Source organism: Sapajus apella, unplaced genomic scaffold (genome assembly GCF_009761245.1).
Source record: "Sapajus apella isolate SASKATOON/1434 unplaced genomic scaffold, GSC_monkey_1.0 scaffold28, whole genome shotgun sequence".
NCBI classification, from domain to species: Eukaryota; Metazoa; Chordata; class Mammalia; order Primates; family Cebidae; genus Sapajus; species Sapajus apella.
This window is the reverse complement of record NW_022436968.1, coordinates 188,646-204,499: the sequence shown is the minus strand read 5'-3', so window position 1 is coordinate 204,499 and position 15,854 is coordinate 188,646. Positions and strand designations below refer to the sequence as shown.

The following is a 15,854-nucleotide window of genomic DNA, read 5'->3' as shown; positions in this document are numbered from 1 at the left end:
CGAGTAACTTGGGTGTGGTGAGAGGTAGAAGTCTGAACACAAGGAGAGAGAATCTCTAAGGACTGACAGTGTATTGAGGGAGAAGATAAGGAATGACCCCCTCACTTCTGCTTTCTCCCTCAAACCTCTGAGGATCACAGCAGAACCATTTTGAGGATTTGGGGAAACGAGGAAGAACGGCAGGATTGAGAAGCAATGTCTTCTGCTCGGGACATTTTAAATGATCCAAGTGTAATGTTTGTATGTGAAACAGAGAAATTGATGTCACCAGTATGCAGACAGTAACTGAAGCCATGAGACTGGACAAAATTACCCAGGATGAGTATATTAAACAGTATTTATCATGCTGAATTAAAGACAAAAGCACCTGGGAACTGATTTAAAATGCAGATTTTTGGTCTTCACCCCAAGATATTGGTTCAGTAGCTGTTGGGAGAGGTCCAGAAATTGTGCATTTAATAAGAGCCCCTAGGAACTGATATAAGTGGTGCTTAAAACACTCCTTTACACACACTAGTGTAGAATAATACATAAGAGGACCCAGAAGGAGATTGCCACCCTGTATGGAAGGTTAGAGAATAAAAGCCCTTGAAGAAGCTAGGAAATGAGCCACTAGAGAGGTTAATGAAAAACCAGAAGAGTGCTGCCTGCTATTAAAGGAAAAGGGGGGGTGCCAGATTCTTATTTAAAGGAGAGCAAGGCTGCAGGTGGGACAACTAGGTAGATACCTTACTTGGTGGGACAATCAGCATGGGAAAAATGCATTATCCTTTGGCTACTGCTCAAGGTGTCTGTCCTGGAGATGCCATCTCACCATACCACCAAATTCATCAAGTTCCTTGAGGATTTGGAGGAAGTGGTTAAACTGCCTCAAAGTAGCAGAGAAAGTAAATAGAATACCAGTTGAAAGTGACAATTGGATTTAGTAACTAAGGCCATTGGGTGTCAGTCTGGATGACCTAGTAGGAATGGAAGCCCAACTGCAATAGGTGAGTTGAACAAGTGGGTCAAGTATGTGTAGAAAAGCATTCCTGGCAGAGAAAAGGAGAGAGAGAAGGCAGGGTGCATACAAGGATGTTCACTTAGGAAATGCTAAGGGATGTGTGACCTTCTTTCAGAGTGTCCATCCTATTTCATTTCTATTGTGTAGTTAGTCAATACCATGAAGCCATAGAATCTCTGTCTGTGCTTCATAAATATACTTATTAAATAATTTAGGTTTATATATTTAAATCAGTCAAATGATCTCCAGTCATACTGTCACTTCTAGTAATTGAATGGATAAACCATTTTGCAGAATAAAGTTATAGCTGATTACTGATGGCTTGAAAGAAGTGCCAAGCTGCAGTAGTTTGGGGTTGAATGAGAGAGATGAGAAAAGAGGAGAAACTGGAAACTTGAACCTGAATTTCTCCGTCTTCTTCCTACCTGTCCTCTGCTGCCCAATAACCTGTAATTAGCCCAAAGCTGGTAAAATTCTACCATCATTCAACCATGGGTAGCCAACAAATAAGTTGATGTATCTCTGCTAAATAAGAGGTTGTCAGAATTTCATTGTTACCGTAATTTTGTATTTGCTGTTTCCTCCTTTCTACTCCTCAACATCATCCTTATTACCTGGTTAATCTAGAATTGACTGATTATCATCCACCAAACTTGTTAGTTAACACTGTTACCTAACATTGTTAACACTACACATTGTTGAGTACTAGCTTAGCTATTGCACATATGCAGCAAATATTTAAAAGATGTGTTTTGCTTTCAGTATGAATGTGGAGTGCTACAAAGTATCAAAACAAATAAAAGGAGTTATAAATAGGAGTAATATATTTAGTTCCATTCTAAACATAGCTGAACATTTAATTAGGTTAAATGTAAGTTAGTTTTTTGTTTTTTTCCTTCAAAGAGGGCAGATTTGTTTTGGAATGGAGCCAATTAATTTGGAAATCACATTTGTGTCTAGGTTTGGTGACTCAGGCCTCTGATCCCAGCACTTTGGGAGGCCGAAGTGGGAGGATTGCTTGAGCTCAGGAGTTCAATACCAGCCTGAACAACATAGCAAGACCTTGTCTTAACTAAAAATTTTTAAAAATAGCTGCATATGGTGGCGCTCACCTGTAGTCCCAGCTATTCAGGAAGCTGAGGTGGAAAGATCACTTGAGCCCAGGAAGTCATGGCTGCACTGAGCTTTATCATGTCACTGCACTCCAGCTTGGGTAACAGAGAGATACCTGTCTCAAAAAAAAAAAAAGGAAAATAAAAGAAAATCACATTCACATCATATTCAAAGTTTGCCTAGTTGCCTCACCCATGACCAATCTAACTACTTTATTAAAAAAAAAAAGATTGCTGGGCAGGGGTATAATAGTATCATACCGGTGAATGTCATTTGCTATACATTTTGGTTATCTCAAAACTGTTCCAGCTATAAAGCTACTGGTTTGTATTTGAAGTTCCTACTTAACATATAGGGAGACTATACAAACTAATTCTAGAAACTTAGTCTCAAAATTACATTGAAAGGTCTAGGTTTATAAAATCATTTACATACTATAATATGGTTTCATTCCTTGACATTATAGACATTAGATAGTAGGTTTGTTTAATTTATATTTATGCAATGCTTTATTTTTTTACTTTCATTATTTTTCATTATTCCAAACAGAAATGCTACCAATTAAACATTAACTTCCCATTCCCTCTTTCCACCCAATCCTCTGGTAACCTCTATTCTACTTTCCTATCTCTGTAAATTTTCCTATTCTAAGTACCTCATAGAAGTGAAATCATATTATATCTGTGTTTTTGTATTTGGCTTATTTCACTTAGTATAGTGTTTTTAAGGTTAATTCATAGTGTAGTATGTATTTCTATTTGATCCAAAGTTAATGTATTACTTTGATCAAAAAAACAAAAATTAAAATAAACAATAGCCTGCAAAACATTAACCATTCTACAGGTATTGAAAATGAAGCTGAATGAGCAAGTTAAACCCATAGGTAATAAGTTAGAAGAGTTGGTGTTCAGGTTTGATTCTATCTTTTTTTGTGTATGTGTGACGGGGTCTCACTCTGTCACCCAGTCTGGAGTGCAGTGGCACAATCACAGCTCACTGCAGCCTCAACCTCCCAGGCTTAAGTGATCTTACTACCTCAGCCTCCGGAGTAGCTAGGACTACAAGTGTGCACCACCACAACTGGCTAATTTTTGAATTTTTTGTAGAGATGAGATTGTCATGTTGCCATGTTGCCAAGGCTGGTGTTGAACTCTTGGGCTCAAGTGATCCTCCCACCTGGGCCTCCACCTGTGCTGGAATTATAGGTGAGCCATCTGACCTGGCCCTTACCTGGCTTCTTATATCAAGACTGTACACAGGTCCCTATTTTTGCAAGAATATCTATACCACTTCCTCTGAAAATGTTAGTAATTAAAAAAAAAACAGCCCAGACATGGTGGCTCACACTTGCAATTCCAACACTTTGGGAGATAGAGGTCAGCCAATTGCTTGAGCCCAGGAGTTCAAAACCAGCCTGGGCAACATGATGAAACTCTATCTCTACAAAAAATTTAAAAACTAGCCAGGTATGGTGGCACAGGTCTGTAGTCCCAGCTACTCTGGAGGCTGAGGTGGGAGGATCAATTGAGTCCAGGAGGTCGAGGCTGCAGTGAGCCAAGCCAAGATAGTGCCACTGTAATCCAGCCTGGGTAACAGAGCTAGACCCTATCTCAGGAAAAAAAAAAAAAAAAAAAAAAGAGAGAGAGGTTGGGTTAAGAACCAACCAAGAATGTAAGGGTTAAGAACATAGCCTCACATATTTTATGTAACCATCTCAGTTTTCTTCATTTGTAAAATGGGCACAATAATATCCACCTCAGAGGGTTATTGTAGAATTAAATGAGTTCCATTTAGAGGATTTAAATGGTGCCTGGCACATTTTAAATCAAACAGCTTCATGTAGTTAGGGTGGGAAGGAAGATTGTAAAACATAAGTGCTTAGAAAAAGCAACTGTCATTGTAATTAAAATGAAACTTGGGTGTGATGAAATCATTGGAGGCTGTAGGTGAGATCATCTATGAGAAACAAAAAGCCAAGCGTAATGGGTCGCTAACTACTGGGCACTGCCAGAAGCATTTCTCATAAAATATTAGGAAGTTTCCAAAACTTCTCTAAATATGTGTGCTTGAAAAAACAAAACAAAACAAAAAAGAATGACAACAATAACAAAAAGGTGTGTGCTGTAAAGAAGAGATGGTTTATAGGATTCTATGAGGAAAGTGAAAGTGGCTTATTGTATGAAATACAAAATACAATCCAAGTTTTACCTAGATATAGTACAAGAAAAATTCAGAAATCCCTACAAGCTATTCTTGTTTTGACAATTCATTTATTGCCTTCCCTAATATTTAGAATTTTGCTGCATTGTTGCCATCAAATATTTTTTAAGAAATAAACATAAGCAACATTTGCTAAGCTAAAACACATGTGTCTTGATTTTAGAAGATGTCCTTGATTATTTTCATAAATGTCAGGTATGAAATGGGTCTCCTTATTAATTATCTTTAAAGCCTTAGGCAAAATTTGAAATTTGGTCTCGTGATGACATTTTAAAATGAATTTAAAAATGGATCTATTAATTTCAACCAGTTTAACAAATGAGCCTTTTAAAAAAAATTTACATGGTAAACTTATTGCTAATTCATTTCCATGTTGATAATTTTCCTTAAATTGAAGTGTAATCACTCTTAAATACTTTTGAAGTTTGCAATACTCATGTGGATATTTATGCCACTTTTTTCTAATTCCTTTGGACTAGGAGTTAGGCTTTGAAAAGCCAATTTCTACTGCAACAGTAGAGTTGCAAACGACCTAAAATGGCTACCTACCACACTTACTGTTTGTCTTCATCTTACTGTTCTCTGAGTGAATGACCTTGGCTGGAAGCAAGATTGAGAAGTTAGCAATTTGTCTACAGTTTTTCTTCTTTCACTTTGCACCACACTACCCTCAAGAATTTAGACAACCATGTTTTCTCTTTTCTTAGAACTTCCTCTTTAGAAAAGACCTACAGAAAATATACTCCCACAGAGGTATAAATAGGTAATAAAACTGTATCAATTTCCCTCCGAGTCAAAGTCCTTTTGGTTTCAAGGCCCGGGGATGAAATGCTAACTGTGGAATTCTAGAAATTGGTAAGTACAGTAAGAATAGGTTTAGGGTGAGAAGTCTTCATGACACTATGACGTGGGTAAATGTGTGGTCAGCGTGTTAGTCTGGCTCTCACTCTGAGTTTTTTGCTGTTGTTCATTCTTCTAAGTATGTCTTTCTCTTTCTCTTGAGCCTGGTCTCATTTGTATTTTCAAAAGGACTTGCCATGGTCAGTCAGAGGCTTTAAGCTTCTCTGTTGTTGTCTGTCTTCCAGGAGAAATGCCTAATGCTAAAGACCTTTTGTTTGTATTGTCATGGCAATACAAACCCTTGAACTAAGGGTTCTGGTTAGTCTAAGGTTAGGATCATGTAGGCAAATCAAAACATTTAATTTTTCTCCCCTGGGTGTGAAGTTGCTTACATTTTTATGAAAATTGTTTCATTTCTCCAATCTATTTTTGTCTCTGCAGATAGCCTGAAACTCAGTTCTAGTGCATAAGCCTAGCAATTCAGAATGATCTCAAGTGTATCAGACAAGTTTGTCCCTCACCAGAGTTGTACTGGTTTATTTCTCCCTGCCTTTGTGTACCCATCTCAAAATGGTGGGGTCTGTGGAAGAGGATGGCCTTCTCAGATATGCAATTCTTGCTCTTTAGAAAGGAGTGAAAAAAAAAAAGTCAGCCAGGTGTGGTGGCACAAGGCTGTAGTCTCAACTACTGTGGGTGGCGAAGGTGAGGGAGGTGGGACCTGGGAAGATTTTGCTTGAGTCTGGGAGGTTGAGTCTGCAGTGAGCTGTGATTGCACCATTGCACTCCAGCCTGGGGGACAGAATGAGACCCTGTCTGGGGGACAGAATGAGACTTTGTCTCAAAAAATATATTTTTTTAATTTAGAAAGGAGTATAAGGACAGCTGTGCTCCTCTAGTGAGAACTTCCATGGGCCTCTCAAGGCCTATTTATCCTACCTTAGGAATGTCATGTAGAGTCTGCAAAAAATGAGGTGGTAGAACTATAATTTCTCAAGGGGTAAGAAAAAGACTACCCCATGGGTTCAACTTCCTCATTCTGTCAGTGTATTTGCCTTGTTAGATGTTAGACAGTGCCACAGGTCTCGAATAATGGAAATAATTTGTATCCTTTACATTTCTCTGGCATCAGTTTTAGAGCTGGAGCTTCAATCCCTAGGCTGAAATAGTCACTAAAATGAATAGATAGCTATTAATTTTGAGGCCTCAGTTTGGAATTTTACCTACATATTGCTGACATCTTCTTTTTTTTTTTTTTTTTTGTGAGACGGAGTCTTACCATGTCACACAGGCTGGAATGCAGCAGCGTGATCTCAGCTCACTGCAACCTCCGCCTCCCAGAATCAATCAATTCTCCTGCTTCAGCCACCCAAGAACCTCAGTGTGCACACACCACCACACCCACCTAAGTTTTTTGTATTTTTAGCAGAGATGGGTTTTCATCATGTTGGGTAGGCTGATCTTGAACTCCTGACCTCAAGTGATCTACCCGCTTTGGCCTCCCGAAGTGCTGGGATTACAGGTGTGAGTCACTGCACACAGCTCCCTTTTTCAAATCTTAACACCTGTTCTGGTACTTAATATCCCCACACCCCACCACATTGATACAGCAATATTATTTAGTCTTCCTTGTGCTTCTGACTAATGACTTCATCAATGAAAAGAGTCAAATTCTGTAACTTATGTAAAGAGATTTTTCTGAACCAAACGTGAGTAACCAATAGCCTCTGTGACACAACCCCAGGAAATCTTTAGAATATGTGCCCAAGGTGGTAGTTGAGCAACAGCTTGGTTTTACACATTTTAGGGAGACATAAGACATAACACAGGCTGGGCATGGTGGCTCGCGCCTGTAATCCCAGCACTTTGGGAGGCCGAGGTGGGTGGATACGAGGTCAGGAGCTCAAGACCAGCCTGACCAAGATGGTGAAACCCCGTCTCTACTAAAAATACAAAAAATTAGCCGGGTGTGGTGGCGGGCGCCTGTCATCCCAGTTACTTGGGAGGCTGAGGCAGGACAATCGCTTGAATCCAGAAGGTAGAGGTTACAGTGAGCCGAGATCACACCTGTACTTCAGCCTGGCCAACAGAGTGAGACTCTGTCTCAAAAAAAAAAAAAAAAAAAAAAAAAGACATAATACATGTATGATGTACATTGGTTTGGTCCAGAAAAGTGAGACAATTGGAAGTAGGGGCTGATTCCAGGTCATAAGTGGATTCAAAATTACTCTGATTGGCATTTGGTTGAAACAGTCTATCTAAAACCTGGAATCAGTAGGAGGGAGTGTCTGGGTTAAGATAAGGGGCTATGTAGAACTTGGGGATAAGTGGTCAGAAAAGAAATAAAATTTAGCCCAGGCGTGGTGGCTCACACTTGTAATATCAGCACTTTGAGACACAGAGGCGGGTGGATCACTGGAGGGCAGGAGCTTGAAAACAGCCTGGCCAACATGATGAAAACCCATCTCTACCAAAAAATACAAAAATTAGCCGGGCGTGGTGGCAGGTGCCTGGCATCCTAGCTACTAGGTAAGCCGAGGCAGGAGTATCGCCTAAGCCTGGGAGGCAGAGGTTGCAGTCAGCCAAGATCGTGCCACTGCACTCCAGCCTGGGCAGCAGACTGAGACTCATCTGGGGTTGGGGGGAGGGGGAAGAAAGAAAATTTAAAAAAAGAAAAAGGATAAGGGATATGGAGACCAAGGTTCTTATTATGCAGATGAAGCTTCCAGGTAGCAGGCTTCAGAGAGAATAAACTGTAAATGTTTCTTATCAGACTTTAAAAGATGCCAGATTTTAAGTTAATTCTCTCCTGAAACAGCGTTGAGACTTGGAAAGGGAAGGGAAGGGGATTCTCTATAGCAGGGATCCCGCAACCCCTAGTCTGGTTCCGGTGCATGGCCTGCTAGGAATGGGGCTGCACAGCAGGAGATGAGTGTCAGGCCGTGAGCCTTACTCCCTGAGCTCCACCTCCTGTCAGATTGGTGGTGGCATTAGATTCTCATAGAAGCGCAAACACTGTTGTGAACTGTGTATGTGAGGGCTCTAGGCTGTGTAGTCCCTGCAAGAATATAACTAATGCTTGATAATCTAAGGTGGGACAGCTTCATCCCGAAACCATCCCTTAGCCTCATCTGTGGAAAAATTGTCTTCCAGGAAACTAGTCTCTGGTGCCAAAAAAGTTGGGGACTGCTGCTCTACAGAATGTAGATATTCCAGATATTTCCCACAAGAGACAGTTTTGCAAGGCCATTTCAAAATATGTCAGAGAAATGTATTTTGGAGAAAAATACCTTGAATTCTTTCAGAGCCTGCTATCTCATGTTGGTATCTACAAAGAGTCTCTTCCATCTGTCTTAAGGTCTGTTTTAATGTTGATGCTGGTCATCTGTGCCTGATTTTTTTTTTTTTTTATTAGACAGAGTCTTGCTGTGTCACCCAGGCTGGAATGCAATGGCAAGATCTCAGCTCACTGTAACTCTGCCTCCCAGGTTCAAGTGATTCTCCCTGCATCAGCCTCCTGAGTATCTGGGATTACAGATGCTAGCCACCACGCCCAGCTAATTTTTGTATTTTTAGTAGAGATGGGGTTTTGCCATGTTGGCCAGGCTGGTCTTGAACTCCTGACCTCAGGTGATCCACCCACCTTGGCCTCCCAAAGTGTGGGGATTACAGGCGTGGGCCACCGCACCTGGCCTGTGCCTGAATTTTAAAGTGAGGAGAGTATAATGAGGCATGTCCAACCATCCATACCCATGATGCCCAGAACTAGTATTTCAGGTTGACTTTGGAATGCCCTTGGCAAAGAAGAGGTGGCCATCTAGTTAATTGGGAGGCTTAAAATTTTATTTTTGGTTTACAGCCTCTCTAGGCATAGCTTTGTCTAAAGCAAACTTTTTGACCATGTAAAAGTAAGAGTTTACCTCATATATGTCTTCTTTTGTAAAGTATCTGTTCATATCCTTCGCCCACTTTTGAATAGGTTTGTTTTTTTCTTGTAAATCTGTTTTAGCTCTTTGTAGATTCTGGATATTAGCCCTTTGTCAGTTGGGTAGATTGCAAAATTTTTTTCCCATTCTGTTGGTTGCTGTTCAGTTGTTGGGGGCTAGGGGAGGAACAGTGGGGGGTGGGGAGGGTGGAGAGGGATAACGTGGGAAGAAATACCAGATATAGGTGATGGAGTCATGAAGATAGCAAACCATCTTGCCATGTATGTACCTATGCAACAATCTCACATGATCTGCACATGTATCCCAGAACCTAAAGTATAATAATAATTAAAAAAAGTAAGAGTTTAAACTGGAGATGAATTTAAGGAAGGGTATTTATCATTGGTTATTACTAATCTTGATCCATGGAAAGAACAACTGAGTTTGAAAGGTCTGATTTCTTAGAATTAGTCATGTTCTTTATAGATTTTATTAAAGACTCTTAACTTTGTTGTGTATGATGACTGTTTTCTCCTCTGTAAGAGGGAAAGCCAGGTTTATGATATGGACTTCCTTTAGCCACTGCTAAAGACTGAGGTATGAAGTGTGTTTCTTATTTTCTCTTTTGTATTAATAGTTGGTTCTTTTCTAATCTTCTGAGGGGCAAAAAGACCCTTGGATTTACTGTATCATGTCTCACAAAGGTAGACTGGTTACATTTAAAATTTTAGATATGTGAACTAACATTGTGGCTGAAGCAGTATGAATAAGCTAAACAATGAAAGGTAAACCATTCACACAAAATTCAGTACCTCTTTTCCCCCAGGTACTGAAAATAATTTATACTATTTTTATAGTTCAGATGAACTTCTTTATGAATCGAATGAGGTGGCTGGAAAAAGAAAATGTCTTACTCTTTCAGAAGGTTTTATCATTCTAACATATAAGAAATTCTTTACCCTAAAATATTACTTGTATATAAAACTGGTAAAAATGAAATTTATATAGTGATATTGTTGCTGTAGTGTCCATTATTTAACTCAGCAGGTGATTTTGTGTAAGCCTGAAAGTTATTCTCTGAGATTCCTTTTCTTAGGAGAAAAAGTAATATGCTAGTGTGCAGATTAATCATTTATCCTATCTGATAATTTTCCTTGAAAATCTGCCTAAATCAGTGTGTATACACTTGCATGTATATGAATGTTTGGGTGAATTTAAAAAGTGGTAGGAGATATAGTTTCCATTTTCAAGTTACTTACCACATAGTTTTCTATAGGGATGACATTCAATATGTGTAACAATTAGTAAAGAATATACACCAACCAATTAGAATGAGAGTGACTAATAAGAGCTGGGTCCAAAGGGCTCTATCTTAGGCAGGTGTTAACCCACTAGTTCCTAAAATGTGGAGGTCTGGGAATCTTGAGAGGAAGGACTGGCATAGGGGTGGGAAGCATGGGGGAATACCACTCAAGAGTTGCAGCTGTTAACCAACTTGCATGGAAGTGTTTCAGTATTTGATCAGTTGGTTCAGCCTTACCTGTGTGTGCCTGCTGAACATTAGCTACCGAGTCCAGCTCGGCCATAGAGACCCCCACCCAGGCGGTGCTGAAGGCATTAAGAAGCAGACACCCAAATAGAACAAAGTGGGACTATGCGGTGGGGGCCAACAGCCTTCCCAGCTGAGAGCCTCAGGGGCTGACAGCATTCCAGGCTGAAGGCCTTGAGCAGACGATGACCCTCGCATTTATTCTCTCTGAACAGGTGATTATTATTAACAAACAGATGTTCGGTATTTTCTCATAACACAGAAATATACCAAGTAAGCAGCTGGTGCTTGCTTACCACTGATCACAGGCAAAGTAAAAAGTATTCTCCACGAGGGAGCCACGGGGGCAGGGTCAGATGTCCTGTGCTTAAAGAATTGTTTTAACCGGTGTATGATATTTAGATATTGTCCTGCCACTTTAGAATGCCCCAAGTAGTTTTCTACAGGGGTCGGGTGTGGGTGGGGAGGCGACTGGGTTTTCCTTGCCATCGTTCTTCCTAGCAAACAATATATTTTATCGTACACTCAGCATTTCTCATTCATACACTTAGTGTTTCTCAGCAACTTAACATTTCTCAATAATTAGCCTTGCATATCCAATACTAAAAAAGCAGAGTAGGTGCCCTAAAGCATAAGGAATGCAAGTGCTCTTACTGATATTTGAAAGAAAAGTTATGTATGTTTTAAGGGTGTTGATAATAATGTGTTCAATAAAATAATTATGATCCATAAAATAAGAGGTTAATTTGGATGCTTCTTATCCTCTTCACACAAAGGTTGTACTATAATGATTTTATGAACTCTAAGGACTTTAGTTCTAGAATGAACCGCAGAATATATTTAAAACAATCCCCTTAACTTATCCATGAATCTGAGGACCACAGCCATTGTCCCACATTTAGTGGCAATGGCGAGACTTGAAACTAGGACTCAGGCTTAATCTATTTCCTCCACAACTGAGAACTTCTCCCTTTGTTTTTTTGTTTTTGTTTTTTGCTGTGTTTATTCAATGCAAAATAATCTTCTCCAATTTTACTGAAGTGGCTGACCACGTCCACGACCAAATGTACCTCTAAACTAAAATTTGGTTGCTGACCCAGCCCCAGCCTTGGCTTTCCTATCGGCACCAGGGGTCACAGCACTCCGTCTATTGGGATCTGTCGGCTTCCCCTCTTGTGAGTATTGCAGGTCGCTTACCCTCCAGACCTTTAGGCTGAAGCCTGCCTGTCTCTGGACCGCTGCAGCGTAGGGTGGCAGGCACAGTCTCCGGGGGCGGATGAAGGTAATCACGGAGATACTGGATACCCTCACTGGTAAGGCACCAGTAGATATGTCTCCAGGCGAACTGTTCCTTCACGTAGCCTCGGGACTTGAGAGACTGCATGGCCTTCATGACATGAAGGCACGTTCCTGTCTGCCAGCTCGGGGTGCTTAGGCATCCTTCTCGGCCACCATGACTCCCTCCTTAAAAAGGAGTTCATAAGTGGCAATCCGGTTCTTCTTAGGCATCAACATCTCGGCGGCTGTAGGGTCCTGGGCTGCGGCCCGGGCTGGAAAGGAAGGCAGACTTCCCCCTTTGTAAGCAGGAGTGAGGTCCGCACCCTGGCTTTCCAAATAAGGAAAAGGGGATATGAGTAGTTCACTGTCCTAAACTATGCATGACACTCAGTGGGCATTTATTAAGCACGATTTTCGTTGTTTCGGATGTTTTCTGTAGAGATACAAAACAAAAAATAACCTTTCATGAAGGACTAATATGCAGGATAGCAGGACAATCTAGCCGTCCATACTAAATGGGTTTGGAAATTCCAACCCTCTTCTCTACCTGTTCTGTGATACCAGGCAATTTAAAGTCTTGTGTGCTTCAGTTTCCTGCCTCACCATGCTATGGGGATTAAATTAATATATATGTAAAGCACTTGGGGAGTACCTGACACATTGAAGCCTGCGATTACTGCTGTTCATGGTTTTATGCACTCTACTAGACACCAGTAAGGCATTCCCAGAACTCGCTCTATTGAGTATATTCTGGTTGGATACTGAAACACAGGCACCCCAGGCAGAATGCAGATAAGCCTCAACACGTGGATTAAGAGCCAGGAAGCAGAGTAATGATGCAAAAGTAAGATGTCCAGAGTCAAGTCACCTTTTAAGATAATGTGGGTTGGTGGTTGGTTGCCTAAGAGGGGAGGAGACCATTTAGATGGGAGGTATGGTGTGAGCAATGGAATCCGGACAAGAATGAGCACGGTGTAGGCAGAAGTTCATGGAAATGCTTGGCTGGAGCGGGATTTTTTTTTTTTTTTGTCATAGAGTGTTAAGAAATAATCGATCAATTGAGTAGGCAGGTGAAGATCTTGGAAAGTTGCAAAAAGCCTTGAGAATTTCTCTAAATGCATGACATGTTCTCAGGACTCAACTTTTTGTTTTAGGCTTGGAAGACCCGCAGTAAGTGTGCCTTAGAATTGAACGGGTGGGAGGGGGAGCTATGCAAAACACCCTCACTTAGCACTAAAAAAAGTTCGCTGTTGCCCTAAGAGACTGAAAAGGTTACTTTAAGGGGTGGGGACGAACTGAACATAGATGTTTAACTCGAACACAGATGAACATTCCAGTTGATCACTCTGAGGCTTTTTGGCTAAAGCGTTTGCGTTTGGAGCTTCCATTACTCATCCGCCTTGCCCAAGGCCTCAGCACTGACGTGCTAAGCCAGGAGAAAAGGCGAATGATAAAGGGCGCTCCACGCATGCGTTAAGAAGCCGCCCCAACTCCCCCGCAGCCTCCTTTCTTGGAACAAAACTATCGCGGAGCCACAGAACTCCGCAGTTTGCGTAGAGTTGAATTTCCTATTGCTCGGGCGATGTGTGGAATCCGCTAGTGGTGCGGCTCCTTTACGCAAGCGGCGTTATCCGAAGCGAGGGGCTAGAGGGCGCGTGTACGCCCATAGCGTAGCACCCATAGGCGGACGGGGTGCGGCTGCGCAGGGAGCTGAGTGGGCCTTATACGCCGCTAGCGTAGCAGGGTGTCTGACGCGCGGGTTCCTGCGACGCAGTTAGCGCAGTCGGCTTTGATGAATACACGATTTGGTGCAGCCGGGGTTTGGTACCGAGCGGAGAGGAGATGCACACGGCACTCGAGTGTGAGGTAACTATAAAACCCCGATTTGTTTACATTCCCTCCCCCAGAACCGGCCCCGTGCGCGACGGAGACTGCGAGTCCCGGGACAGCGTGGGGGCAGAAAGGCAGAACAGAACCGGGGAGTCGGGGCTGGGTCTCTCAGGGATCCAGGCGTTGGGGTTCCCGCAGCTGCTGCAGTCGGCGGCGGCGAGCCGAAGCAGAGCGCGTGGTGGGCAGCGTGTGGGGCGCTGCTGCTCCTCGTATGCGCTCTGGGCTGCCGCGGGCCTCCGAGTCGAGAGCCGGCGGCGTCCACTCCGCGTGCGGAGCCCCGCGCCCCCCTCAGCCTCCTGTGGAGGTTGGGAGAGCCCTGCGGGCCGCGCCTGGGGTGGGGGAGTGACCGCTGGGCGGGCGGTGACGGTTAGGGGGCTGCGCGCGGGCCGCGGGTGGCGTCGCCGGCGCGGGCGGGCGAGGCTGGGGGGGATCTGTACACAGGTTTTTGGGGGGGCTTGGCGACGAGCGCCCCGGTTGCTTCCAATCCCGTCCTCTCCTCCAGTCTATAATGGGGTGAGGGGACCCCAGGATGGAGCCTTGGCGCCGCTGTTCCGGACCGAGACTAACGGACGGCGGCGCCTCTGCTCCTGCTGGTTTTCTCCCGGACCAACCGAAAAGCCGAGACGGAGCGCGGGGGAGTGAATATCTCGGCCTGTTAGGGGGTCCCTGGAGTTGAGGGCGAGGGTGGGGCCGGGCTGGTGGGACCGGCCGGGTGGACCGGAGGTGGCGCGGCTGCCCGGCTTTGTTCCGGAAAGCCCTTAGGTGGAGAGCGCTGTGGGGCGCGGCAGGGGGAGCGCGTAGAGGAACCTTCGCGCACCGGGTCTCCGTCTCTGGGAATCGGCTGAACTCCTTGCCTCTCATGGGGGTCCCCGGAACGCCCCAGCTAAGAAGCGGGGGCCTTGCCAGGGCGCGAGCGACATGACGTTCAAGGTCTTCCTGTGGCTTCTGTAAAGAAATGTTCACGTGGGAGCCTGTCCACATGGGCTGTCCTAAGGATCTGGCACGAGGAAGAAATATCACTGCAGAACCTGAAGCCCTCCGTTGGAAGGGTCGTAAACTCAAGTATCTATTCTACGTAACAGTGACACAAAACATATAAGTTAGAGAAAAAAAAAGTGTGGTAGGTTATACTTTTTTTTTTTTTTTTTTTTTTTTTTACTTTTATTTATGCTTTTTGCTGTTAAGTCCTCTAGTTTTATTGGAACTGAGTCATTCTTGGAGCAGAACTAGAATGTAATAGGTTTACATTTCCTTTGTGTTTTCTTTTTGGATATGTATCTAAATTGTACATAATTAAGAACAAATGAGTAATGGAAAAGCTGGAGAAGTAGAATTTAGTTCCTTCTTAGTATGCAATTGAAAGCCACAACTCCAACCTTCTGTGTATTGTTTTATGTTAGGACTGTATTGTACAAATGTTTGAGTACCTTAATATGAATCAGTTACTTTTGCTAGAGCTTGGGCATCCATGCCAGACAACGCACGTTCTACAGACACTGGTTACTCCAGTGGCTCCTTACTGGAAACATGCATGATACCAGTGATAAGTGCTGTGAAGAAAATAAAACAATGATGTACTGGTAGGGATTTTTAATTTTTTCGTGTGGTGAGCCACAGAATGATGGTTTTAAATGTATGAAATACATAGAATTGCAGAAACCAGTTATATTGAACTAGTTATGAAGATAATAAATATGACATCTATATTTTAGCAAAGCATTAATTATCAAGAGCAGTGACTGGTCTTAATTTCAAACTAGTGAGAACTGTAAATGATCTTTAAAGAATTTAGCGTAAATTTAATCTCAAATTCCTATCAGGTACTTCACTGTAATTTTTGCCTGCATTCGTAACTGAAGAGATAACTAAATGTCAGAGGTTAATTAAAATAGAGATTTTTCCTTTTATTTCCTGTCCATATTCACAAACATTCTGAATTCTGTCCATAGACCCTTGGATAAGAACCCCTGTGCAAGAATGACTTTTGTGCTACTTTAAAAGAAATGGTTAGGGAATACCTCATAGGAAATGACATCAA

The 15,854-nt window shown here is 42.6% G+C and overlaps 1 protein-coding gene and 1 pseudogene across 5 annotated transcripts in view; one reads left to right on the top strand and one right to left on the bottom strand.

Moving 5' to 3' along the window:
* Nucleotides 1-15,854, top strand: part of SLC39A10 (solute carrier family 39 member 10) — a 165,792-nt gene that overhangs the window by 67,379 nt on the left and 82,559 nt on the right. Inside the window, exons 1-2 of one of the 5 annotated variants that reach the window (XM_032292581.1) lie at nucleotides 11,717-11,823; nucleotides 12,962-13,096. The exons of 1 other annotated variant lie outside the window; for it this stretch is intronic. Coding sequence is in view for 1 of the 4 variants with exons in the window: in XM_032292586.1 (XP_032148477.1) it covers nucleotides 13,719-13,792 (74 nt within the window). In the remaining 3 variants the exon portion in view is untranslated. Of the gene's footprint in view, nucleotides 1-11,716; nucleotides 11,824-12,961; nucleotides 13,097-13,545; nucleotides 13,793-14,825; nucleotides 14,937-15,854 lie in introns of those variants that run through there. 3 more of the 5 variants (XM_032292586.1, XM_032292580.1, XM_032292583.1) reach the window with 3 other exon arrangements.
* On the bottom strand, nucleotides 11,681-12,948 carry LOC116560997 (annotated as a pseudogene).